This window comes from Aulostomus chinensis, chromosome 12 (assembly GCF_037954235.1).
Source record: "Aulostomus chinensis isolate RoL2024-O1b breed Wild chromosome 12, RoL_Achi_v1.0, whole genome shotgun sequence".
Classification (NCBI taxonomy): domain Eukaryota; kingdom Metazoa; phylum Chordata; class Actinopteri; order Syngnathiformes; family Aulostomidae; genus Aulostomus; species Aulostomus chinensis.
The window spans coordinates 26,902,209-26,928,926 of NC_141331.1; the positions used below are offsets into that span (position 1 = coordinate 26,902,209).

General features: G+C 46.3%; 2 protein-coding genes across 3 annotated transcripts; one reads left to right on the top strand and one right to left on the bottom strand.

Annotated features, from left to right (window-relative positions):
• Positions 1 to 519: 519 nt before the first annotated feature.
• Positions 520 to 3,722, bottom strand: LOC147252638 (U3 small nucleolar RNA-associated protein 14 homolog A). The gene has a single exon (XM_086219417.1). The coding sequence runs from the start codon at positions 3,667 to 3,669 to the stop codon at positions 1,093 to 1,095; it is 2,577 nt and encodes an 858-aa protein (XP_086075543.1). The 5' UTR covers positions 3,670 to 3,722; the 3' UTR covers positions 520 to 1,092.
• A 1,261-nt stretch (positions 3,723 to 4,983) lies between these two features.
• Positions 4,984 to 26,632, top strand: ccdc93 (CCC complex scaffolding subunit CCDC93). 2 transcript variants are annotated; one of them, XM_086220997.1, is made up of 24 exons: positions 4,984 to 5,137; positions 5,495 to 5,608; positions 6,730 to 6,824; positions 10,425 to 10,536; positions 10,722 to 10,820; positions 11,419 to 11,475; positions 11,572 to 11,672; positions 12,150 to 12,167; positions 12,482 to 12,518; positions 12,813 to 12,911; positions 14,479 to 14,529; positions 14,668 to 14,754; positions 15,538 to 15,654; positions 16,811 to 16,873; positions 17,711 to 17,784; positions 19,448 to 19,529; positions 20,280 to 20,354; positions 20,943 to 21,014; positions 21,958 to 22,066; positions 22,152 to 22,234; positions 22,313 to 22,350; positions 22,462 to 22,546; positions 24,594 to 24,707; positions 25,584 to 26,632. In XM_086220997.1, exons 1-24 carry the CDS (start codon positions 5,051 to 5,053, stop codon positions 25,638 to 25,640), a joined length of 1,926 nt encoding a protein of 641 aa, XP_086077123.1. In that variant the 5' UTR covers positions 4,984 to 5,050; the 3' UTR covers positions 25,641 to 26,632. The 2 variants fall into 2 exon arrangements, with proteins under 2 accessions (XP_086077123.1, XP_086077124.1); XM_086220998.1 differs by lacking the exon at positions 12,150 to 12,167.
• The last annotated feature ends 86 nt before the right edge of the window (positions 26,633 to 26,718 follow it).

Genomic DNA, 26,718 nt, shown 5'->3' on the forward strand with positions numbered 1-26,718 from the left:
ACGCTGAGTTTCTGACTCGGTGGACTGTTCCATTCACCAGGTGCTCTTTTACACAAATGCGTTCTCACACGCAGAACCATTTCTTTAAATCCTCAACTGAGTCATCGGACAGGAAGCGGATCCTCACGGCTACATCTCGCACTTTGCTCCTGAGATCAACTGTGCACCTCGCCACTGTCAGTCAGCCAAGAGCAGCACCACACGTCAGAGGTACAGGAAACATCAGGCTTCTGAACTGTGGCCCGCTGCGGCGTGCAGGCGCTTTCCTGAGGGAGGCCCGGCGGGATTCATTTTTCAGTTGATGAACAGTAATTCAGGAGGCCGCCAACAGCAGCTCACCCGCCTGTTCAGAGGCTTGATGTGTGCGACTGCAGGGCCTCTCACCAGCGTCCCAGCCCGGCGTCCCAGCCCAGCGTCCCAGCCCGGCGTCCCAGCCCGGCGTCCCAGCCCGGCAACACGCACCGTTACAGAGCTTCTCCAAGTCTGAGGGATCATTTTGCTTCACACCTTCATTCCACTTCACACTCAAACTGAGATAAAATGACAAACACTGACATGATTTTCATTTGTTTTACTTTCTTATATACAAACATTTAAAGAACTCAGCAGCCCGTCTGCCCTAAAGCTGCTGTTGGTACTTAGAAAATGGCGCTTGTTTCAACCCAAGAATAAAAACCCACGATGCCAAAGACATTCCATTTTAGTGTCGGCCTGGAAAACCCCTCGAATGAAGGATGGCATGAGATTCTCTTCCTCTTTCACCCTGTAGAATCACTGAGCAGACACCTTTTTAGTTGAACTCTGGACTTTCTAGGGGTGCAGCAGTTCAACAGTTCCACGCTACGGTCAGAGTTAAGGTCACCGCGGCGCTGCGGCACGACTCCTAGCACCGTCAGCTACGGTGACCTTTGACGGAAAGAAAATCAGGGGTTTTTTTTTGCTCGCACAAACACTTTATTACATCTCACAAAATATTCGGATTTTATGAAGTAACTGAAACTTGACATGACATCTGGGTGAGCAAATGTGAGCCGTATTGTTAGTTTTCATATCATCACGCCATGAAAGCAGGCCACCCCTGCAACCCCTGAACTAATTTACTTGAACCATGTGACCCCTGCTGCTGGGACTGAGTCCCTTTTGGGAGTCCACTCTGGCTCCAGAGGTCCTCTTCTTGGCCTTCTTCAGCTCCTGCCGAGACATGGGTTCAATGACGGCGCCCATCTGCGTGACCACCTTGGGCTTGGTGATCTTCTTGACAGACCTCTCGGTGTTCCAGGTGCGGCCGAGCGGTGAGCGGATGAGGCCCTCAAACTGAGCGTGGTTCTGGAAGGGAAACGGCAGCGAGCTGACCTGGTGGAGGCTTACTGAACTGTCTCTCTTCTCTGAGATGATGACGCTGGGAAGGTTCTGATCTTTCCTGGGGGGAGGTGGTGCAGTCTTTATCCTGAATTTCCTGCGCTTTCTGCTGCTGGGCTTGAGGCCCGTCCCGCCCCACTCGCCCCACCCAGGTAGAGTCAGGTCCACCACTTTTGGCTTCCCTGCGTCCTCCTGCTTCCTCTTGTCCTTGAGGAAGTCTGAGACAACGTCGTCTCCAGCGAAGGCCTCTTTTATGAGCCCCCTCTGGTCCAGCTCCTCCTCCTCCGAGTCTTCAGCCTCGGCGACGGTTGGAGCGAGCGGCACCTGAATCACTTCTGTATTCTTGGTGAGAACTTTTTTCAGCTCAATCCCCCTCCTACGTTTTTTGTTTTTGTTTGTTTCTTTTTGTGTCTGTTGACTTCCAGACGGTGGGGTCTCCTCTGCCTCGGGCTGCTGGGGCTGAGCAGGTGCAGACTCCTCCTGACTGAGGAGCTCCACGTCCTCCAAGGTCCGGATCCTCATCAACGCCTCCTCCAGCGGAGCTGAGGTCGCTGTGTGGCTGATGTCAGCTGCCGCCCGCTGACTGGCATCAGTGATCCCTCGATACAGGCTGACGAACGCTGACAGCTCCTCTTCCTCGTTGTCAGAAACAACTGAGTCTTCAGCTTCATCCTCCCTCACCGGCTCCTCGCCCTCCCTCACCGGCTCCTCGCCCTCCCTCACCGGCTCCTCGCCCTCCCTCACCGGCTCCTCGCCCTCCCTCACCGGCTCCTCGCCCTCCCTCACCGGCTCCTCATCCTCCATGTGTATCACTGGTGCTGTGTCAGACTCCTGAACCTTGCGCAGTTTTCTCCTGTGGTCAAATTCCCTGAGCAGTGCATCCTCTTCTGTCTCCTCCTCCTCCTCCTCCTCTGTAACTCTGGCAGCTCCAGCTCCTTCTGCTGTACCATCCACAGTGTCACTCACCTCTGTCTCTGCAGGGTCTTCAGAGAGCTTCCCTCTCATCCAGGGATTAGCAGCGTCTGCTCCCTGCTCTACTTCATTCACGAAATCAGGCAGCACCTCCGGGTCTCCTGCCTCCTCCTCCTCTTCATTCACAGCGGCTGCCAGCTTCTGGGTCAAGTCTTTGTTCACCTCCAGCTGCTGCTGCATGGCTTTGCGAGCGCCCTCATCGTATTTGGCCATGATGGCCTTGGACTTGGCCCACTTGCCACTGTTCTGGTGTTTCAGGGACATCCTCTCCTGCATGCGGGCCAGCTCCATCTTACTCAGCTCCTCCAAAGCAGCAGCTGGGTCTTTCTTCACCATCTCGTCAAAGTGCTTCAGGAACTCTTTGCGTTTTGTCTTGTTCTGCACTTTGTGGTACTTTTTGCTCTTGATCTTCCTCTCCCTGCGGGCCTTGGCTTCATAGTAGGACTGCAGAGCCCGGACCTTCTGCAGCTCGGCGCGGCGGATCTTGGCCTCCTCCAGGCTCATGGCTCTCATGGAAGCCTTCTCAGCAGGGGTCAGAATGGGGTCATTGATGGGCTGCTTGTTGGCAGACAGGAGGGCAAAGATTTCCTTCTCAAGCGGAGTTGTGGCTTGCCAACCCATCACCACCCTCTCCATGGGTTTGGGGCCGGGGGGCTCCTGGTTCAGAGGGAAGACCAGCTGCTCAGCTTTCTGGTTCTGATGGATCACACTCTGCCAGCGAGTCACCTCGGTCGATGCTTTCTGAAAGGCCACGTCTCTCTGGATCCTCTCGCTCTCCTGCCTGCTCAGGGGGCTTTCAATGGTCTTGTTGGCCTGCTGCAGGCTCTTGAGATGCTTCTTGGCCTTGCTGGAGACGGAGGGGGTCTTGTCCATGGACCCGATGAGGTCTGATAGGTTGATTTTTTCGCCCTCTCCCTCCGCATTGACCGTAAATTCGGACATTTGGACGGCCGCTTCGGATCTTTCTCCCAGCTTCTTCTTCCTCTTACCTCCGAGGGCGCTGATGGCCTCCAGGAGTTTTTGCCGTCTTCGTTCATCGTCGCCGTCCTCCTCATCCTCCTCGCTGGTGATAATTTCATCAGCCTCCTCCTCGTCGTCGTCGTCGTACATCACTTCCGGCTTCGGCTCCGCGCTCTTCTCCGTCACCTTCGACTTCTTCTTGCGGCTCACTTTACCGACTTTGCCTCCTTTGCTCACTTTCTTCTTGGTAACTTTGGCCATGTTGAGGTAAACAGCGAAGCACCGGACGGGACTCGTCACACGTGTGCCGCGAATGAACATGGTGCTGCAACACAGCCGTAACGTGCGTCGCACTGTCGCAAAATACTCTTTACGCATGCGCAAGTGAAACGAACAGCAGCCCGGTCGTTAAAATTTAATCCAGAGGAGGATTTTAATCCTGAGACATCACCGATAGTTGGTGTGAGTACGAGTTGATTTATGGAGATGAAGATGCAGTTGCCAAGTAATAATAATAATAATAATAATAATAATAATAATAAACCCGGCTCGGGCACGGGGTCTTTCTGGGTGAGTCTCCATGTTCTCCCTGTTCCTGCTGGGTTCTCTCTGGTACTCCAGCTTCCTCCACAGTCCAAAGACATCAAGAGGGACCAGGTTAATCCAGACTCTAAATTGACCGTAGGCGTGGCTGGGAGAGCCAATGGTTGTCTGTCTCTATGTGTTGGCCCTGCCATGGACTGGCGACCTGTCCAGGGTGAACCCCGCCTCTCGCCCGTTGACGCTGGGATAGGCTCCAGCCCCCCCCCCCCCCCCCCCCCCGTGACCCTTAATATGTAGGAATAAACGGAAGATGACGATGGATGGATAATAATAATAAAATGAGCAAAATGCTCATACAGAAAATAATATGACACGAAGTACAAAGCATAATACAATACCAGATTGTCAAAGTTCTCATGTAAACACTTGTTTATCGCCACCTCTTTTTCATGAGTCATAGTTCATATTATTATTGTTACTGTTATCATGTTAATTAATTTCCTTTCCTAGTGTTGGAGTGTTTACAAAAGAAAAAAGAAAAGTAGAAGGCAATAAAGAATAAATAATCAGTAATCACAGTGGTGGTGTAAATCCTATCTTTATGAACCTTTTCAGTTGATTTATGTTTGGAGCTCCTCTGAGTTGTTCCAGCTTCCAAATGATTCAAAATAACTACTTCAGTTATTAAGGTAAATTAGAAAGCTGTTTATTATTATTGTTATTATTATCATTATTATTATTATTATTATTATTATTATTATTATACATTTTAAATCACATCTTATCTTAGGTTATTTTATCATTATTATTTTATGGCTTAGGTTATTTTTAAATGTAGGTGATATAAGAGTACATTTACTTTACTTCTACCGGTGATTGAAATAATTCAAACATTTCCAGATTTAGGGATGAAAGTCATGAATAACATCTTTATTATCATGATCACTATTATTATTATCAGTAGTAGTAGTAGTAGTAGTAATGGTAGTATCGCACTGACTCATTCTCAAGGTACTATTTCATAATCTCATAATAATAAACGCGTTGTTTTAGTTCAATAGTCCTGTTGTTTTCTTGAGAACCTGTCGGGCATCACCAGCAGGCCTCCTCGAATCGTTCTCTAGAATTATTCACGTCCACCACTTGACTGTCATGTGATGCCGTCATGTGATGCCGTCATGTGATCCGCCAGTAGCCGCGCCCACTTTAGTTCAACATGGCGGCGTCTTCGTCTGTTTTCCACAGGGTGCGAGCTGGCTCGAAGATCGGTGCCCAGTACGACCAGGACGGGAACCTGATTCAGGTGACAGTCGTCTGCGTCAGCGTCGAGCCCGCCGCTGGGCCGGAAACTGAGTGTTCGCGCGAAGTGTCTCTGGGGATCTGCTGGTTAGCCTCCGTTAGCTCACTCAGACCGTCGCAGCTCATCGCCTGAGTGATTTCACTGTCATATCAAGCAAACGCCCGATGCCCCAACAGTTTACTCGGGGACATCAATCGTCTGTGTAGAACCGGCATCGACCCGGCGGCGTGTGCGGAGCGTCCGACCGCCGCGGCCAACGCCGCCGCTGCTTCCTCACCCCGTAGCTAAGCTGAGTTGTGATTTAGAGAGTAGAGATGAGGTGCAGCTGCTTTCTTCCGCTCACGCGTGTTTGTGTGCCAGGTGGAGACCCGGGAGGATGAGGAGCAGAGCGTCAAGCTGGCAGAGATCCTGGAGCTCCTGCTGGCTGCTGGCTACTTCAGGGCCAGAATCAAGGGACTGTCCCCTTTTGATAAGGTACACACCAGGCCTCGGGGTCGTCTCTACTGGTCCCAGTACGTCCAAGGAAACGGCCCAGTGCTTTTGAAGAGAGGGTGTTATTAATGTGTAAGAATGTATGGTAGGTCTGGGTCATTGTGGTGATCTTGTCCACCGGGGCCGCCCACCTTCAGAGCAGCTCCAGGAGCACATTTCTCATTCACTTCCTCCACTGACGTTTAGTTACTTCTAAGCAGACGAACCATGACCACGAATGTAAAAGGGACAACAACAGGGACGGGAGACGAGGGCAAAGGGGAACCGAGTTATCAGTGCCGGACTGGTGGGGGGTCTGGGAGCCGGTTACTGATTTTAAAGCAGAAAAGCATCACCAGTTACTGAAATGTACAACCAGTATTGGGAGTTTTTTGTGCTGGACTGAAAATAGACACTAAACCGTGTCAGCACTGGTCTCTCAGTGGACAAACTACAATTTTCAATTCATTTTTCCTGCATTTTATGCCGTAAAACAGGGTTGTCGTTTTTTATATATCCATGCCTATTGGAAAACATTTATGCTGATACGATATTTATCAGTGACATCGGCTGATGTATCAGTCAGGCCCTTGAGAGTTGCAGAACCACGACTGCTACCTGAAGCCTTGATCAAAGATATTCCAGCCCAGTGTTGAGAATAACCAGGTTTTGTTGTTTCAGTGGAACTTCTTGTTGAAATGGAAATCGTGTTCCTGCAGCCAGGTTCCTCTCAGGAGATGACAAGAACTCACGCAAATCTAAAATGGCCAAAAGTGACTGTTTCACAATGCATTTCCATGGTAACCGTGTTCTCCACTCATAAAAGACGTGGCTGACAGACTTTAGGATTATGGGTAATGTAGTAGAGATCCGGGAATTAGGAAACAAAACGTTTTTCCCTTTAAGCAAGTGTGGTTTCCCACGACGAGGCTTGTACGGCAGCAGATCTTCGCGTTTGCTGCCTGCTCGCTCACGGTGAGTCGTCCTGGGATGCTGACGGTGTTTCGGCTGGCGTCAGTGGAGAGTTTGATCAGGATTGTTAGAGTGGGGCAGAGGTGGGGGATCACCGCTGCTTCATCAACCCTAACCCTCGCTCATCTTGTCTCCTCGGCGCTGCGCTCCAGGTGGTTGGAGGGATGACCTGGTGCATCACCACCTGTAACTTTGACATTGACGTCGACCTTCTTTTTCAAGAAAACTCAACCATCGGCCAGAAAATGTAAGTCCGGCTGAGTGATTGTGCCTCTTCAGACTCTGGGATTTTGGGGGCTTTGCCAGGCTAAAATTGATAATCACGGGAGAAATTAGGTGAGCCTGTGCTGGCAGAGTTTGAACATCATTTTTCACAGTTGCATAAACTCTAGTCTGCAAACCAACCAGTGGGAACATGCTGAAGGAATGATTGACACAGTAATTTAAATATGGATAAATAGAGTTCTTGCCTGTTCAAGCATCAAAGAATGAGGTTTATTAAGATGAGCATTTAGAGAGAAAGCATCTTCATCCCAGCCGTCTGCAGAGGGTCGATGTTGTAATCCCAGAAAATTCCAGGAGGAAAGAAGGAACAGCAACACATGTTAGCTTAGAACAGAGAAGGAACATCAACAGATATTTGCTTAGAACAAAGACGGAACAGCAATCGATGTTTGCTTTGATCAAAGAAGGAACAGCAATAGATGTTTGCTTAGAACAAGGAAGGAACAGCAACAGATGTTAGCTTAGAACCAAGAGGGAACAGAAACAGGTAACGTTAGCTTAGAACAAAGAGGGAACAGCAGTAGATGTTTGCTTAGAACAAGGAAGAAATAGCAACACATGTTAGCTTAGAACAAAGAGGGAACAGCAACAGGTAACATTAGCTTCGAACAAAGAGAGAACAGCAAAAGCTAAGGTTAGCTTAGAACAAAGAGAGAACAGCAACAGCTAACGTTAGCTTAGAACAAAGAAGGAACAGCAACAGCTAACGTTAGCTTCAAACAAAGAAGGAACAGCAATGGATGTTTGCTTTGAACAAAGAAGGAACAGCAATGGATGTTTGCTTTGAACAAAGAGGGAACAGCAATAGATGTTTGCTTAGAACAGGGAAGGAATAGCAACAGATGTTAGCTTAGAACAAAGAGGGAACAGCAACAGATGTTAGCTTAGAATAAAGAGGGAACAGCAAAAGCTAACGTTAGCTTAGAACAAAGAGGGAACAGCAACAGCTAACGTAAGCTTAGAACAAAGAAGGAACAGCAACAGCTAACGTTAGCTTAGAGCTTAGAACAAAGAGGGAACAGCAACAGCTAACGTTAGCTTAGAACAAAGAAGGAACAGCAACAGCTAACGTTAGCTTAGAGCTTAGAACAAAGAGGGAACAGCAACAGCTAACGTTAGCTTAGAGCTTAGAACAAAGAGGGAACAGCAATAGCTAACGTTAGCTTAGAACAAAGAGGCAATAGCAACAGCTAACGTTAGCTTAGAAAAAAGAAGGAACAGCAACAGCTAACGTTAGCTTAGAGCTTAGAACAAAGAGGGAACCGCAACAGCTAACGTTAGCTTAGAACAAAGAGGGAACAGCAACAGCTAACGTTAGCTTAGAACAAAGAAGGAACAGCAACAGCTAACGTTAGCTTAGAACAAAGAAGGAACAGCTAACGTTAGCTTAGAACAAAGAAGGAACACCAACAGCTAACGTTAGCTTAGAACACAGAAGGAACAGCAACAGCTAACGTTAGCTTAGAACAAAGAGGGAACAGCAACAGCTAACGTTAGCTTAGAAAAAAGAAGGAACAGCAACAGCTAACGTTAGCTTAGAGCTTAGAACAAAGAGGGAACAGCAAAAGCTAACGTTAGCTTAGAACAAAGAGGGAACAGCAACAGCTAACGTTAGCTTAGAGCTTAGAACAAAGAGGGAACAGCAACAGCTAACGTTAGCTTAGAACATAGAGGGAACAGCAACAGCTACCGTTAGCTTAGAACAAAGAAGGAACAGCAACAGCTAACGTTAGCTTAGAACAAAGAGGGAATAGCAACAGCTAACGTTAGCTTAGAAAAAAGAAGGAACAGCAACAGCTAACGTTAGCTTAGAGCTTAGAACAAAGAGGGAACCGCAACAGCTAACGTTAGCTTAGAACAAAGAGGGAACAGCAACAGCTAACGTTAGCTTAGAACAAAGAGGGAACAGCAACAGCTAACGTTAGCTTAGAACAAAGAAGGAACAGCAACAGCTAACGTTAGCTTAGAACAAAGAAGGAACAGCTAACGTTAGCTTAGAACAAAGAAGGAACAGCAACAGCTAACGTTAGCTTAGAACACAGAAGGAACAGCAACAGTTAACGTTAGCATAGAACAAAGAGGGAACAGCAACAGCTAACGTTAGCATAGAACAAAGAGGGAACAGCAACAGCTAACGTTAGCTTAGAAAAAAGAAGGAACAGCAACAGCTAACGTTAGCTTAGAGCTTAGAACAAAGAGGGAACAGCAAAAGCTAACGTTAGCTTAGAACAAAGAGGGAACAGCAACAGCTAACGTTAGCTTAGAGCTTAGAACAAAGAGGGAACCGCAACAGCTAACGTTAGCTTAGAACATAGAGGGAACAGCAACAGCTACCGTTAGCTTAGAACACAGAAGGAACAGCAACAGCTAACGTTAGCTTAGAACAAAGAGGGAATAGCAACAGCTACCGTTAGCTTAGAAAAAAGAAGGAACAGCAACAGGTAAAGTTAGCTTCGAACAAACAGGGAACAGCAACAGGTAACGTTAGCTTCGAACAAAGAAGGAACAGCAACAGGTAACGTTAGCTTCAAACAAACAGGGAACAGCAACAGGTAACGTTAGCTTCAAACAAACAGGGAACAGCAACAGGTAATGTTAGCTTGTAACAAAGAGGGAACAGCAACAGCTACCGTTAGCTGAGAACAAAGAGGAAATAGCAACAGCTGACGTTAGCTGAGAACGAAGAAGGAACAGCAACAGCTAACGTTAGCTTAGAACAAAGAGGGAACAGCAACAGCTAACGTTAGCTTCGGACAAAGAGGGAACAGCAACAGCTAACGTTAGCTTAGAACAAAGAAGGAACAGCAACAGCTAATGTTAGCTTAGAACGAAGAAGGAACAGCAACAGCTAACGTTAGCTTCGAACAAAAAGGAACAGCAACAGCTAACGTTAGCTTCGGACAAACAGGGAACAGCAACAGGTAATGTTAGCTTGTAACAAAGAGGGAACAGCAACAGCTACCGTTAGCTGAGAACAAAGAGGAAACAGCAACAGCTAACGTTAGCTGAGAACAAAGAAGGAACAGCAACAGCTAACGTTAGCTTAGAACAAAGAGGGAACAGCAACAGCTAACGTTAGCGCTCTAACTATTTCCTGTCCACAGACTCTGTTCTGCTTGTTTTCATTCACAAACTAAATGTAACACAGATGTTGTTTGCAATGACTGATTTGCTTTTTATAGAAATAATTTTTTATTAGTTTTTGTCCTTGGAAATTTATTACAACTGCTACTTATTATTATTGTTGTTGTGGTTTTAATACTATTACTAACCCTTAAGAGGTTGACAAAGTACATGGTAAATAGATAGAGAGACAGATGGATAGAGAGATAGATAGATAGATAGATAGATGATAGATGGATAGATAGATGGATAGATAGATGGAACTTTATTGATCCCACCAGGGGAAATTTGTGTGTTACACGTTTCTTCCTGGTACAGTGGGGGGGGGGGGCTGGAAGGAACCGGTGCTATGTAAGCTTCTTTCTCTCTCGGTGCTGTGAAAGTCAGTGAATGTCATGGTCACACATCCTGATTCTCACTGGGTCGCGTGTCTCTGCAGAGCTCTGACTGAGAAAATCGTGTCTGTTTTACCAAAGATGAAGTGTCCTCATCGCCTGGAGCCCCATCAAATCCAGGGGCTGGATTTTATCCACATTTTTCCTGTGATACAGGTGATTATCTGCACTTGTCCAGCATCATGATTAGTTCTCCCTCTGGTTTATTCATGAAGCTGTTTATCTTTGTCAGTTCAGTTGGACAGAAGTTTCTTTTTATTCCATCGGCCTGCTCGTCTGTCAGGTTTGCCGCGTCTCCTCTTCCTTGTGTTTGGTGAGCTTTGTGTGGTGTCTCTTGTCAGTGGCTGGTGAAGCGAGCTATAGAGACCAGAGAGGAGATGGGCGACTACGTGAGAGCCTACTCCATATCTCAGTTCCAGAAGACCCACAGCCTCCCAGAGGTAACGGCGCCTGACGTCTGAGCGACACACTCCTTGAGAGCCTTTGTTACCATCCTTGCTACCAGGAAATCCCTTGAGCGTAAGATGGCTTTTTTTGAGGGGGACCAGGCCAAGGTGGCGAAAAGAGAACCCAGAATGTCAGAAGACACAAAGCAGAAACAAACTCGCCTGTGAGAAATGACAGCAGGTGCACTGTACAAAACCTGTCTTAAAAATACAATTGTACTCATTTATTCAGAATTGTAATGAAGTTGATCAGCTCTCAGGCAGGTGATGTGCTGCTGGTGTTTTACTAACATGTACCAAATCGCGAGGCTGTAAGACGGAGAGCAGGGGAGCGAGACGCCTTCTCTCACTTCCAGCTGCAAACCTGGTGAAACATTTGTCAGTTAGAACGTTTGGAAGAGTTCAAATCGAGGTTCATGAGCAGGCACAGAGGCTCTCAGCTCCGCTGGGTGAAAGGGACGACTCACAAAGTTTACAACGTACTTAACATTTAGAAAAATGTTAATGGCTTGTTAGCAGTTGGACCCTCAGCCCAAGGGTTTGAAGGAGGACCTGGAACTAAGAGCAGGTGCTGTAACACTTTGTGTTTCAGGATGAGGAGTTTCTCCAGAGGAAGGACATGGCAGTGAGAGCAGTTCTGAATGTACTGGTGAGCTTTAGAACCAGCAGGGGTGCAGTTTGTCCTTCCAGCTTCTGAGGTATGAATGAGACGTGACAGCGCTGCGTTTGCTTGTCGACAAACCAGGAAGTTTACAAACCCCAGAGGAAGTACAGGAGACAGAGGGATGCAGGGGAGCTGCTGGATGAGGAGTCCAGGGTTCACTCCACACTGCTGGAATATGGCAGGTAAGACTGCACACACGTGTGTGTGTGTGTGTGTGTGTGTGTGTGTGTGTGTGTGTGTGTGTGTGCATTTTTTTGATGTACCTCTCCCAAACTTGGGCTCATGGACTTTTTATTGGGTTGCCAGTTGGAAGAGTAAACTGCACATTGATTCTTTTAGAGGTGAATTCATTTTCCTCATTAATATGGAAGCTCGTTCTTGTGTACTGCGCCGCAGTGACAGGCGGGCGATGACAGGAGAGTCACATTCTCCTCCAAGCGCCACTGAGTTCATGGTGCACCTATCAGCTGGAGTCATTTCACGCCATTTATAGATATTGTCCCCTCCTTTTTCATAGACACACCTCTAAATTCTCTCTGTTCTTGCCTTGTTGACCCATGAGCTTCATCTAAACTCAGATATGTTCAGTCCCCTTGTCTTCTATCTTTCTGACTATGCTTTCTCATCCATTCATCCATCCATCTCCACCTGTGTACTAGAATGTCAGAGTTCCTCCTGTAAGTACTGTGCGGACATGTGAAGCCTTTCCTGCAAGCTGCGTCTCACAGCGCTGTGGTTTGATGTGTCACTCAGGGAATGCAAGCACATCTTTGGCATGATGGATGTAAACTGTTGTTTTTGTTTTTTGCCTGTTTTGTTTGATGAGGTCATCCTTCCCTGAGGGATCGTGCATCCCCGTGCCAGCTTACTGCCATCTGCTGCGTTGTTGGTGTTGTCATGTGGTACTGTGCGCTTGTCCTGGTGTGAAGGAGATGCTTTAGCACCTTCACATCTTCATGTCACAAAGATTTTTTTTTTCTTTATTCCATAGGAGATATGGGTTCAGCAAGCAGTCCAAACAAGACAAGGTAGGTGATAGAGTGATACGGGTAGACCAGCTGGAAATCACACCCACTCCACACAAGCAGGATGGCCATGAGAACACCTCAGTACCATCAGGGCTGAACCCCAGCTCAGTGGTGGGCAGCAGGCCCAAGCACACACGATTCAGTTATGAAAAAAATAGTCAGTCAGAAATGAGCACAGAGAGCATTTTCACCTCCCAAAGACAAAAACCGCGATTTACAATTGAATTATTTTTTTGGACACGATGTTTGGTGGATTATGTTTCAACATCCCCCTCAAACGGACACATCATCTAGGTTGATGCGAGGAAGGCTCCACTGGCCAACGGCTCTCAGGCGCCACCTGCTGGGATGACGGAGGTATCAGAGGAGGACGACCTACGGGCCGCAGAGGAGGTGAGCACAGGAAGCGCAGCTGACAGCCCTGGACATTCAGCGTTCACACGACACAACTCATGGTCTTCAGCTCTTGGAAGCAGTACGTCATCCGAACGTAGTGCATTTTTTGCCATTCAGAGGCTCATGAAGATATTTTTTTCCCCCTGTGTTGCTTCTTAGTGACTCAAGAATGTAGAAAGAGCCAGCCACGTACATGTAGCTTAAAGCTAACGGTGACTGATGGGTAACAGCACCTCCAGCAACTACATGGCTGTTTGAACTGTCATCATCATCAACTGGCATCGCTCGTTCTTATCCACATCTTTGCTCAGCCGTATGCTCAGTCGTGCATAAACACTTTGATTTGACTGACCTGAAAACACACAAACATAACACACAAACATAACACACAAACACAACCCTCCAGTTCAGCACTTGCTCATGGTAACGTACGACCCGTTAGCCGCTAACTGTTAGCCCATTCAGTTGAGCCAATTTGCTCGTCCTCTTCCACGCTTGTTCATGGTAACACCGAAACGGAGGAGTAGACATTTTGGGTCTCGGCAGAAGCAGTTGTAAAACACTGGAATATTGGATCATATCGGCAAAACAAAACAAAAAATCGACATCCCACATTTGTTTTACTGGTAAAAGAATTTTTTTAAAATTCTTTCCCTGTGTTTCCTTAATGCATTCATTTGGTCTGTTGGTGAGTTGCAAATATACATGAAGTTTTCATACATCTCTCTTTGGACGGTACAATATGTTGTATAAAGTGATAGTCAGAAGCTGAAGTTGAGTCTCGTGGTGACTTCTAGATGAGGGCTGTTTAGGTCGCTGTCAGCTTGAAACAGGCCTGGCAAACCACCCACGAGCCCAGGAACAAGTGCTCTCCTCCTCAGGCTCTTTTCCTCAGAGGCGTATTTCAGGTTGAAAACAGAAGTGCACTATAATCACTCTTCAGGAAAGAAACAATGTTGGACTCATTTTTAAATGTTTTAAATAAATTAACGAACTTAAATGGTCCTAACTCGCAGTATTTGCCATATTTTAACATTTCATAATTATTTAAGGTTATTGGTGACTGTAATCGTCAGGGGTGAAACCAAGTATAAGCAGAGTATTTTAAACAGAAACTTAAGTCAAAGAGAAAGTCAAACGTAAGCAGGCCATTCCATTCAGGTAATTCCTCAGCAAACATAACAAGACAGCACTTAGCATCTCCTACCAGCAGCCTCCGTGGTTTCTCCCAAGCTGTGCGGTTGTGTCCCTGCCGCTGCTGCAGCCACTCTGAAGTACAGAGTGACTCCGCTGGCGCACTGCAGACTAGGCGCTTCCACTCAGCCGATGAGCTGATGGGCCTGGAGGAGAAACCCACTGCTCCACGCAGCCTTCAGGAGGCGGCAAATCTGACACTGTGACTTTGGACCTGACGGTCACAATGGTGCGTCAACATTGGTGTGGAATTGCCTTTGATTAGCTTGAAAGATTCCAGTCTACAGACAAACTGTATCAGAAGGCTCAAGTAACTGTAACTAACTTTAAGTAACTGTAAGTAACTCTGTTCGCTTGTTGTTCCCCTGAGATGCGGATCAAAAGCCTGATGACAGGAATGGCCGCCATGGCGAATGAGGAGGTATAGTAGGCTTTATCTGGATCCATCGCACAGTTTTCTGTTAGGCAGTTTTGTTTTCTAGGCTGTAAATGAATAAAGCTTTGTGTGTGTGTGTGTGTGTGTGTGTGTGTGTGTGTGTGTGTGTGCGTACGTGAGCAGGGGAAGCTGACGGCGAGTGCAGTGGGTCAAATCGTGGGACAGCAGTCGGAGGAGATCAAACAGATTGCCTCTGAATACGCTGAGAAGGTGGGACACAAAGAAACTGTGTTTGTTTGTTTGAAAGTCAACAAACCAGGGCTGCAGCAGCCAGGGAGGTCCAGGCGACGCTCAGTGGGTCATCCAGGACGCAGCATATAGAGAAGCCATGCGTCCGGCAACATCCAAAGTGGTGATGCTGAGTGTGCGTGTGTCAAACTTCCATTCTAAATGCAGTATTGTGCTGCTGAGATATCCCAGCATGCAAATGGTAAGGCACAGCTTTAAGAAAACATTTGTTGTACTGATCTCCACAAAATCACGCCGTTATTATTCTGGTATGTTTTTCAACCAGAAGGTGAGCTCGACATAAGAATGGTAATTCCTTCGAACACTTTTAATCGTCTACAGTTTTAATGCCACTCACAGTAAGTTCAGCTGTCATGATGAGTATCTTTCAAAGGACATGCTATTCCACTGCAAATATACTGAGCTTCCATGCATTCTAAGATGCTGTTGTGTGGCTGAGTGGAGAAACGGGGTTGGGCCTAGGACTGTTTTTTGTTTTGATATGTTCATGTCACATGTTCATAGCGCTGAATGTTCTTGGGGGGGGGGGGTGAAAGATAATTTGTTTTGATCAAAACACTGGTGGGGGCAACTTTCTTAAACAGTATAGCATGGAAAGAGTTAATGGTCACTGTGCACACTGGCAGTCAGGTTCTGTCTTGAGTGGTGGTGAAAGTTTGAAGCCAGCTGCAGTGATAGGAGCTTAAAAAGGACTTTACGCCAGCTGGGGTACACCAACTTGTTGTCTCCCGTTCGGCTTTGCAGCAGTTGGAGGTGTCTTCAGAGGAGCGTTCAGAGCGCTACGGCCCGCTGCAGCAACACCGCAGAGCCGTCACTTCTCTCAACAAACAGATCCAGCAGAGGACCAAACAACTGGAGGAGGTCAGCAGGTCACTGTGGTCCACTCGCACCTCGCTGGAGTGTGTCCACCACTGTCCAGGACTTTACTCAGAGTCACTGGGATCCCTTATGGATCTCATCCATGTAAAGGAAACAGAGATGACATTACAAAGAGTACTATTTAGTTAGTATTCACTTGCCTAGCAGAACACAAGCAAACGTATTCACTCCGGTAAAAAAGATGCGCCTTCAATGAGAGGAAGCGTTTCTGATATTTCCTGATCCGTGTTGCCTTGGTCCTGTAAAACCACTGCAGCTTAAACGCTGAACTATCAGAATCACGAAAGCAGAAACAGCAGCAACGATGTTGGTGATAGAAATGCATGAAAACAACATTCCCTTTTTTATTCTTTGTCTTAGACATTAAGGCATTCTTGAAGTTGGACTCGCTGATTCAGGTGACCTCATCAGTGAATGTAGTTGGTTACCAGCTGTGTAATCAATCAAGTTGATAAAGGGATTCCTGATGCGGTTGTGCAAGGAATCAGAAATAAAGTGATTACTAGAGGTCTGAGCACAGAGCCTTGTGGAACTCCACCAGCGTTGGGGGTTGTGCGATATAGTAATTTTACTTTTAGGCAGTAATATAAGGGTTTCTAATACATTTTTGGCACATTATTTCAGTTACTGTGTCCATTATTGTGGCATGGGCAGGTACAAAGACCAAAAATATACAAACCAGGTCCTCAGTTTTTACATTGTCATCTTTTTATTATTTATGGCTCAACTAGCTGCCAAATGTGCCACTTTATTTGTTGCTGTAAGGACATAGCAGAGTTTATATTTTAAATCAAGTAGCTAATCGTCCTAGCTCTGGAGGGTTGTCTTTCACAATGGTTGACACTAAATAATAATAAATGATAACTAATAGTCTCAGCTTGTGTTCGCTGAAACCAAAAACCGTTCCTGTATTTGATGCAAGCAAATATTCTTGCGCTGCCATTTTGGGGCGGTAGATTAGACGTTCCATGACATTCCAACAATGGTTGCCCCTTTTATTTATTTAGATCTCCCTCGATGTGCGTCCTTGTGTAAAAAATATTCCACTTTTACCTGGCCAGAAAACGAAGTGTTCTGCCTGGTTTCCAGTGATAAAAGAACACCTACAGTGTGATATTAATTAGTCTTTCTGTTGCAGCTACAAGCCAAGCATGCAGAGGTGAAGACCGGCTGTGAGGCGGCCAAGAGGAAGCTGATGGAGGTAACACACACCTCCAGCAGGAGAGAATGTCTTACCTGTAAGCAGGTGCGGTGAGGGCCTGCCTTTGCAGAACAGAAGCTAATTGAGCGACACCCCCACCCCCACCCTTGCGCTCTCATCTGCCGTCGGACCAGTTCTTGTTCTGCTGTATTTTCTATCAGTGTTTGTACTCAGAAGTATGAAATCCTCTCTGTTTCACTTCTTATTCTAGGAAATTTTCTACCATTTAAGTTAACAACAACAACCCCCCAAAAAGTTGTGTCCAAGCAACAAAAAAAAGAATTAAAATTCTGCTGGATAAAATACAGAGCAAAATCGATATCAAACAAACAGACACATGTGAAGGCAGAAAATTATACTGAATGAATTAGGTTTTAGAATGGGTTTTCTTGTTCAGAGAATGACTGTCGGCATTTCGTCCTCACACACCAGCTGCCGTTGGTCATGGCTTCAGACTTCAGGAAGCTTTCGATGCCGCTCTGCTCGCTCCAACAGAAAAATGTCTTTTGTCTCCGACGCGTTTCTCAGGAAAATGTGACACACAAAGTCAACTGTTTGGAGTCGTAGGGAAAGTTCGGTGAGTCGTACTTGGGTTAGTAGTACCTGGGTTAGTAGTATTTGGGTGTAAAACTTCCCGTTAGTTTTTAGGTTTGAATGACTCACAATATGTGAGTAAGGTTCATCCGGCAGGATATCACCCAACCTGTCGCCACCACCTGGAGTGGTCCGGTGGCTTTGATGGGTGATTCAGGGCCTGAGGCAGGAGGGCCAACTCTTCAGGCTCCATACCGTCCAAGGGAAACTGACTTGGAGTCGTCTGTGTTGGTGTCTCGGCAGGCCACAGAGCACTCCGAGAGACTGGAGAAGGAGCTGAAGTCTCTCGAAGAGGTGGAGCAGCAAACGGACAGCAGGTGACTTTGGCTCTTCACCATTCAATCTTCCCCATCACTTTGAACCTCCCTTTGTGACAAAATGGCTAATGGGTCCTGACATTTGTCCAGTAATGGAACAAAACCATTCCTGTTGGGAACTGCAGCTGCTCTGTTAGAACCCAGCAGTGCCAGTACCAGGACCCGCTGTGCTCTCTCAGGCCACAAAGCAGAACCGTGTCCTGGGGTGCAGGTAGAGCCGGGTACTGGCAGTACACCACCAATCAGAACACATGCATCTCAAAACCATATGACACCAGACGTATGGTTGCATAATTTACTGAAAATGTCAAAATAGAACTGAAAATACAACTTGCTTTTGCCACCTTGGACTTATAATTTATTGATAACTCGAAAGACAAATGAGTCAAAACTGTTACATTCTAGAAGGGAAATTTGGGGGGCAGGACAGAGACAAAGACAGAATGGAGGAAGACAGAGAGACAGAAGGAAAGAGAGGGACAGAGAGAAAGAGAGAGAGAAAGAAGGAGAGACTGATGGACAGAGACAAAGACAGAATGGAGGAAGACAGAGAGACAGAAGGAAAGAGAGGGACAGAGAGAGAGAAAGGAGGAGAGACTGATGGACAGACGGGGACGTGAGCAGGTGGAGCTACGGGTGGCAGCTGGAGCCTCTTGAGGTCTGGAGCCTCCTCCAGCAGTACCAGGATCTGGGATGAGGGGAGAAGCAGAGGAGATAGTAACACGTCTGAGGACAGGAGGAGGAGAGAGAAGCCCAGTGCATCATGGGAGATCCCAGCAGTCTGAGCCTATAGCAGCAGATCTAAGGGCCAGCCTAAGCAGTCCTGACTATAAGCCTGATCAACAAGGAGGTCTTAAGTCTGCTCTTAAACCTAGAGAGGGGGTCTGGGTCCTGGACTGAAACTGGGAGACTGTTCCACAGGAGGGGAGCCTGATAGCTGAAGGCTCTGGCTCCATTCTACTGTTAGAACTCTAGGAACCAGCAGGAACCCTGCATCCTGGGAGTGAAGGGTTCTAGCTGGATCATAGGGGACTAGGAGCTCTGTCAGGGATGAAGGAGCCTGATAGCTGAAGGCTCTGGCTCCATTCTACTGTTAGAACTCTAGGAACCAGCAGGAACCCTGCATCCTGGGAGCGAAGGGTTCTAGCTGGATCATAGGGGACTAGGAGCTCTGTCAGGGATGAAGGAGCCTGATAGCTGAAGGTTCTGGCTCCATTCTACTGTTAGAACTCTAGGAACCAACAGGAACCCTGCATCCTGGGAGTGAAGGGTTCTAGCTGGATCATAGGAGACTAGGAGCTCTGTCAGGGATGAAGGAGCCTGATAGCTGAAGGTTCTGGCTCCATTCTACTGTTAGAACTCTTGGAACCAACAAGAACCCTGCATCCTGGGAGTGAAGGGTTCTAGCTGGATCATAGGGGACTAGGAGCTCTGTCAGGGATGAAGGAGCCTGACTGTTGAGGACTTTGATGTTAGAAGAAGAATTTTAAATTCTGTTCCTAGAGAGAGGACAGGAGGCGGTAGCTGAGCCAGACTGTTGCCAGTGAGCTACTGTAACACACGAGCTGCTGCTACCACAGGGAGGCGGGTCACCGGTGCTGAGTGTTGCATGGATGAACGCTGTGATAGACAGTTTCTAATCATGTGTTTTTCTGCTCGACAGCCTGCTGGAGAAGCTCAGGGCTCTGGTAACCATGAATGAAAACCTGAAGCAGCAGGAGCAGGAGTTCCGCACTCACTGCAGAGTGAGTACACACACACACACACACACACACACACACACACACACACACTGAACACACAATGGTATTAAGATCTGTCCTAATGTGATCTGAGCACAAGTGGTCAGCTCTGGGCTGGTTCATGCGTCACTGCTGTCATCGTTTGTGATCAGAACCCCCCCCCACCACCACCACCACCACCACCACCACAGTATGCAAATAAAAACATAGAGTATATTTGTTTGTAATGTTGTTAATCTGTGTGTTTACCCACAGCAGTTGATAGTTCTGATAGTTCTTACAAGCAGCACATGTGAGTGGCGAGGGAGAGGGAGAGATGAGCTGATGGTCGGCTCAGTAAGAGAGACAGCAGCACAGCATGGGTGTGTTTTTGTAGCATGTCCCTGACAAACCAAACCACCGAAGATGTTTGTTGCAACAATAATAATAATGAAAAACAATAATAATAATGATGATGATGATAATAATAATAATCTCTCTCCGGATTTCACGTGATCAGACGCCGCTGTTGGTGAGCTCAGCCGTGGTATTTCTGCTTAAACAGGACATCAGCTGATGAGGCCCAGGATGTTTCCAGGACTCATTTGTGTTCACGCTACTGAAAGACTGCGGTTGTTTGTGGGCCGCCTCTGAACGTGGTTTCAGTGATGGGGTCTCGGACGCCTGGTAGCAGGTGTGAGCAGGGACTTGCTTCTTAAATCCTGCATGGCAGCACGTTCAAGTACCTTTCCTCTCCGATGTGTGGATGTGCAGGACGAGATGGCCCGTCTGCAGCAGAACATCGAGGAGTTGAAGATGGCGTCAGGACAGGATACCGAGGAGGACAAGGTACATGTCCAGTCAGAATATAATCTAGTCTGAAATAACAATCTAACACGTGCTCATGAGGCCTCATGCACAAACACAGGAGACATTCCATGAACATGGTTCTGTCACAACAAAAGAAGTGTTCAGTTGGAGCTCTGGCGTCCTCTCTGGCTCCTCCGACTTCCTGCTGCGCTCTGCTGTGGACCTTCACGCCACCCAATCAGTCCAGCGGTGTTTGTTAATCACCTTTCATACATGTTTGTGAGCACCAAGGTGTTTTAAATGACCTGCTAGCGTGAAGACGACGCTAATGTGAACAGTGAAGGCCAGGCCTTCAAAAAGCCAGGCCACAGCGCTGCTCATCTCTTTGGCTCCAGTTCAGAGCGCGAGCACTCCAAGCTTCTCCATCTTTTGCCTCTTTATTTCTGTCGCTGGCGGGATGTTGCGTCAGAGGCTGCTGGATTCATGTTTTCACTTTGTTTCGTCTCCTCTGATACGACTGCTGACACCAGCCTGCCGGTTCCTGACTGCAGGAACTCAAGCGTTTCTGTGAAATGTGTGTCGACGAGGGTGAATCGCATGTTAATCTGCGTTCTCTTCCTCCCTCAGGAGAGGAACCAGCTGATAGACAAACAGTACAGCACAGACAGAGAGAAACTCCAGAAGATCCGTCTGCTCATGGTAACACTCTCACCAAACAGATAGACAGCAGCAATGGTGTTCAACAAGTAGGTCAGAGCTGCAGATAAGACCTCCGGGGACGCCAGTGTCTTCTGGGAACACCTGGTTATTAAAGACTCATCACATTCACAACTTCTGCAGGAGGACACCTTCAGGTGCCTGGACTCGTGTGTGAGGTTGCTTTGCTTTTCAGGCGTTTGTAAACTGTCAGGACGGCCCTGAAATCTCCAATCGCAGCTGAAGGCTCAGATGTTCTTCATCACTCCAAATTTCTTCTTCACCACTAAGATTCTGCCGACGTCTCTGCGGCGGCGGCTGTTCCTGCGCACAAACTCGTTCCAACAGCTGATAGAACCTTCTTAGCCCTCAGTTCAGTCCTGTGGACAGGAATCAAAGCTGGATGTCCAGGTTGTCAGCCTGGGTGATTGACAGTTACCAAGGAGTTACAACTGCTCATCAGGTGCTTCTTCCTGCCTGCAAGAGAGAACCGAGGGCCGGAAGGTCCTTCAGTGCGTAACAACAATTCATGAATGCGACGTGTTCTTGGTTTGATTGTCACATTTTAGGTGAAGTATGTGAGGAACTGAGGGGGACATGACACTGGTGGGATGATGCGGCTCAAGGGGTTAAATCCAGCATTTATTTACAGATTCAGATTCAGATTGAAAATATCAGGATATTTGAAATGTTTTGCAATACTGTCTATAAATATACCAGTGTGACACAGCTCAAAATCCTAATATATATTTTTTAAATGTATATTCCAAAATATAATTTGTTTACTGCCATCACAATTAATAAACATAAAATAATCTAGTAAAAAGGAATGAACGTTCCAGAACTGGTGAATTAGAAGCTAATTTGTGTATCAGTGTGAATTACGGTTTGGGTCTTTTTATAAATGGACTGTACAGTTCTCAGAACTCGGCTCCACTCTGTCCAGGCCCGGAGGAATCGGGAGATCGCCATCCTCCAGAGGAAGATCGACGAGGTGCCGAGCCGGGCCGAGCTGACTCAGTACCAGAAGAGATTCATCGAGCTCTACAGCCAAGGTGGGTTCCTCCTCAACGCCGAGAACCACCGGCGCTGCATCGACGTGAACGTTGGGTCTCTGAACGTTTGTCTTGTGCCTCTCAGTGTCTGCTACACACAAAGAAACCAAGCAGTTCTTCACTCTGTACAACACGTTAGATGACAAAAAGGTGTACCTGGAGAAAGAGGTGAGTGACTGATGCGTGTTAGTGAAGCTGAGGGCGCGCCGGCGGGAGACAGTGACCGACTCTACCTGTTCCTTGCAGGTTACTCTGCTGAATTCCATTCATGACAACTTCCAACAGTGAGTAGAAGCACAGCTGCTGGTTGAATGTTTGTCAGATGAAACAGGTTTTTGGTTGCGTGTTCATGTGTAGTGTGTCAGTCAGCTCTGTTGTGTGGATGTGGTGTCCAGGGCCATGTCGTCCTCCGCTGCCAAGGACCAGTTCCTCCGACAGATGGAGCAGATCGTCGAGGGCATCAAACAGAGTCGCATCAAGGTACACAGCAGTTGTGTCTCTTCAGAACCGATGGGCAGGTCCGGTCTCTGTGCTGCTGCACTTTGTGTGTTGTGTTGGTTTCCCGTCTGCTCTGATGCACCAGCTCAAACCAGTTTGACTCCAGCACACCAGCTGACCCAGTCACCATCTGGCAGCTTTAAAGGCAGCTTACATCAGCAGCCGGTGGCGACAGTCTCACTGCGCTAACGGAGCGATACGACAAGGTGATGGACAGCTTTATAACAGAGCCTCTTGTGCCACTGAGACATCTGAGCAGGAATATGGAATTCATGGTAGATTTGGTTTAAAAGTGAAGTAAAGATGAAAGAGGTCCGATACGTTATACAGACGATATAACGTAATTTCACGTAATATAACGTCATATAACGTCATATAACATCATATAATGTAATATAACGTCATATAACATCATATAATGTAATATAACGTCATATAATGTAATATAACTTAATTTCACGTAATATAATGTAATATAACTTAATTTCACGTAATATAATGTCATATAATGTAATATAACTTAATTTCACACCATATAATGTAATATAACTTAATTTCACACCATATAATGTAATATAACTTAATTTCACGTAATATAATGTAATATAACTTAATTTCACACCATATAATGTAATATAACTTAATTTCACGTAATATAATGTCATATAATGTCATATAATGTAATATAACGTCATATAATGTAATATAACTTAATTTCACGTCATATAATGTAATATAACTTAATTTCACACCATATAATGTAATATAACTTAATTTCACGTAATATAATGTCATATAATGTCATATAATGTAATATAACGTCATATAATGTAATATAACTTAATTTCACACCATATAATGTAATATAACTTAATTTCACGTAATATAATGTCATATAATGTCATATAATGTAATATAACGTCATATAATGTAATATAACTTAATTTCACACCATATAATGTAATATAACTTAATTTCACGTAATATAACGTCATATAATGTAATATAACTTAATTTCACGTCATATAATGTAATATAACTTAATTTCACGTCATATAATGTAATATAATGTAATATAACGTCATATAACGTAATATAATGTAATATAACGTCATATAATGTACTATAACGTCATATAATGTAATATAACGTCATATAATGTAATATAACGTCATATAATGTACTATAACGTCATATAATGTAATATAACGTCATATAATGTACTATAACGTCATATAATGTAATATAACGTCATATAATGTAATATAACGTCATATAATGTACTATAACGTCATATAATGTACTATAACGTCATATAATGTAATATAACGTCATATAATGTACTATAACGTCATATAATGTAATATAACGTCATATAATGTACTATAACGTCATATAATGTAATATAACGTCATATAATGTACTATAACGTCATATAATGTAATATAACGTCATATAACGTTATAACGTGTAAACCTAAAGTGATCTGCTGTTCTTGTGGGATGGTCAACAGCTTAGACCTCCACAACCACCACAAACTGGTGTGGAGTCGCTGAACACTCAGTCAGTCACATGTTCTACTGGGAGCAGCTACTGAGGCAAGAGCAACACCTAGTGGTAAAACTGGGTATAGGTCATCGGTGCACGATCAGGCAACCATCAGGTTTCAGAGACTAATCTGATTCGCCTGCAGTCTGAACTGCATCTGGATCAGTTGGTTCACACTCCTGTCACAAACCCTGCTGGAGGGATCGAGTCTGCACAGTAATTGGAGCTGAACACACAACAGTTCCCAGCAGATGAGTGTGTGAACACGCTGCCACACACACGTAAATCCAGAGTGAATCTCAAACGTCCTTCTGAAGAAAGAAGAATGTTTGAATATTTCCTGTTCTCTGTCCCGTGGGCTGGTGGTTCCGGTCCTCACTGGGCTGGGAATCAGGAATATCAGGTAATGTTTGGTCAGAACACCGACAACACGTCTGTAATAAAATAAGCTGCCAGTGTTCGTGTGACGTCTCGTCTGCAGATGGAGAAGAAGAAGCAGGAGAATAAAATGAGGAGAGATCAGCTGAACGACGAGTACCTGGAGCTGCTCGATAAGCAGAGGTTGTATTTCAAAACTGTCAAGGACTTTAAAGAGGTAAGAGAAGCGCGCGCACACACACACACACACACACACACACACACACACACAAGCAGGTTTTTCTTTCTTAGTGACGGATGCTGATCTCCTTTGGTTGATGATCTTAGTTGGGTTACAGGCACGACCAACTAAAGCTGTAGTCTCCTGTTGGACTGGTCTACTAATTGGTTACTACGCCCTTGTTCAACCAAAAGCTCACACACACACACAAGGGCTTAAGAGTTGCCGTGTCACTCCCATGTGAGACGGCAATAATGCTCTGTTAATGTCACATATTAGCTTCCGAAAGGCAGGGGACTTGCTGGTTAGCTAGCTAGCGAACGCAGCAGATTGCCTGACGAGCCTGAGAGCCACACAGGAGGCTAAACTGCAAACGTTGTTGATCAACTTTCGAGCATGAAGCCAGCATGAAGCCGACTCCACCACCGCACTGTTACTATTCACAACCTAGTTAGCAACTTAGCATGAAGACGCCGCTCAACTGTGCAGCACCGCGGCTCGGATGTGACGCCTTCTATCGGCCTTCATGTGCTGCTGCCACTCACTCTTCAGGTCACGGCTAAATAAATGCCTTCTTTCTTCAATGGTGTGATTAATGCATTGGAATGTTCAATTCTGGAATAACGCTGCAAATCCAGCGCTGACAGCGTCCTGATTCAGCTACATTAGCACCTATCAAACATGCTAACTAGTGACTCATATCACGGCATTAAAAACGAAGAGTTGGTGTGATGGTAGTTTAGCTCCACTGTTGACTGCAGCACTGGTCAGTGGGCGTTCCCAGAATAATCCCACCTATGAGCAGAGTCAAACAGCCAGCAGGTCTTCCTTGGGAGTCACTTGTTGAGCTCAGTGGTGTTTGTTTCTCACCAGGAGTGCCGTAAGAACGAGATGCTGCTGTCCAAGCTGCGAGCGAAAGGAGCCTCGTAGCCGCCACGCTGGCGAGCTGTGTGCCGGGAAAAGGAAGTCGTCGCTCTGCATTCATCGCTCAGCATGGACATTCCATCCTTTGTGACTGAGACATTTTTGAACCTCCATGCGCTCATGAGCCGAACATCACATTCACTCTGTGCCACACGCAGCTGCTGCAACACAGGAAAGCCTCTGAGACTGACATGAAGCTGCCAGGATTCCACGTCCCCCGTCATGAATGTCAGCTGCAGTGTGACAACCGCAAGAATCAGTTTTCTAAATTCCAAATTCCTCTGGAGAGTCTTTTGAGTTTTACAGTAGATCGAATGTAGAAGTCCTGTAACGATCCTCTAAATCTCAAGAACGTGACTCGATCAATGATCCAATATGGCCGCCTGCGGATGTTCGTAAAAGCAACGGAAGCTTTCAGGATCCAGTTTCAGTGACGTGGTTCTTGAGTTGGACTGGTGGAGGTGCTGGTGGTTGCAGGGGGACGTGGCGTCCCTGGAACACGTTGTGTTGGACACTGTTAGCTCCTGTGTCTCAAACACGGCCATGGCTAAACGTTCTAATCTTAAGTGCCTACTAAACATTTGAGTCCTCAAGTCTGTCTGATCTCGCGCAAACCGGAAGTGAATTTTCTGAGACAGAAAATGAATGCGTGTTTCATGACAGACGCACAAGCACTCGCTCTCCAGTGACGTTTGTCACACTCGACACGTCACTGCCTTTTTTTTTCCTCTTTCTATCTACAAACATTTCCATTTAAGCCAAGTATGAAAGCTTTGTTGCAATACTCAGAGACGTTTACATGACTTTTCTCTAAAGCCGGTCAAACCTCCGGCATCGACGTGAAGCCCTGGCGTCTCTGCAGGCTGCTGAGTTAAATGTGTGGACATGGACGTGCCTGCCGGTGACACTGCACTCATGAACCCGCCTCATGTCTGATTTCACCTCTCTCACCACGTGACTGTGTATGAATCACAAATAAATAATAATCTCTTGAATAACTTTGGAAGTGCCTGTGACTTGACTCATCTGTGATAGCGTGTGCACCGTCAGCTGCTATCAGAAGTCACCCGGGTGTCAGCACGCC

Bases quoted from the DNA above. Each gene is read 5' to 3' on its own strand.
- LOC147252638 (XM_086219417.1), bottom strand. From the start codon at position 3,669: ATGCGTAAAGAGTATTTTGCGACAGTGCGACGCACGTTACGGCTGTGT.
- ccdc93 (XM_086220997.1), top strand. From the start codon at position 5,051: ATGGCGGCGTCTTCGTCTGTTTTCCACAGGGTGCGAGCTGGCTCGAAG. The intron at 10,537-10,721 runs GTGATTATCTGC...GTCTCTTGTCAG, and splicing joins ACATTTTTCCTGTGATACAG to TGGCTGGTGAAGCGAGCTAT. The intron at 21,015-21,957 runs GTAACACTCTCA...CACTCTGTCCAG, and splicing joins AGAAGATCCGTCTGCTCATG to GCCCGGAGGAATCGGGAGAT.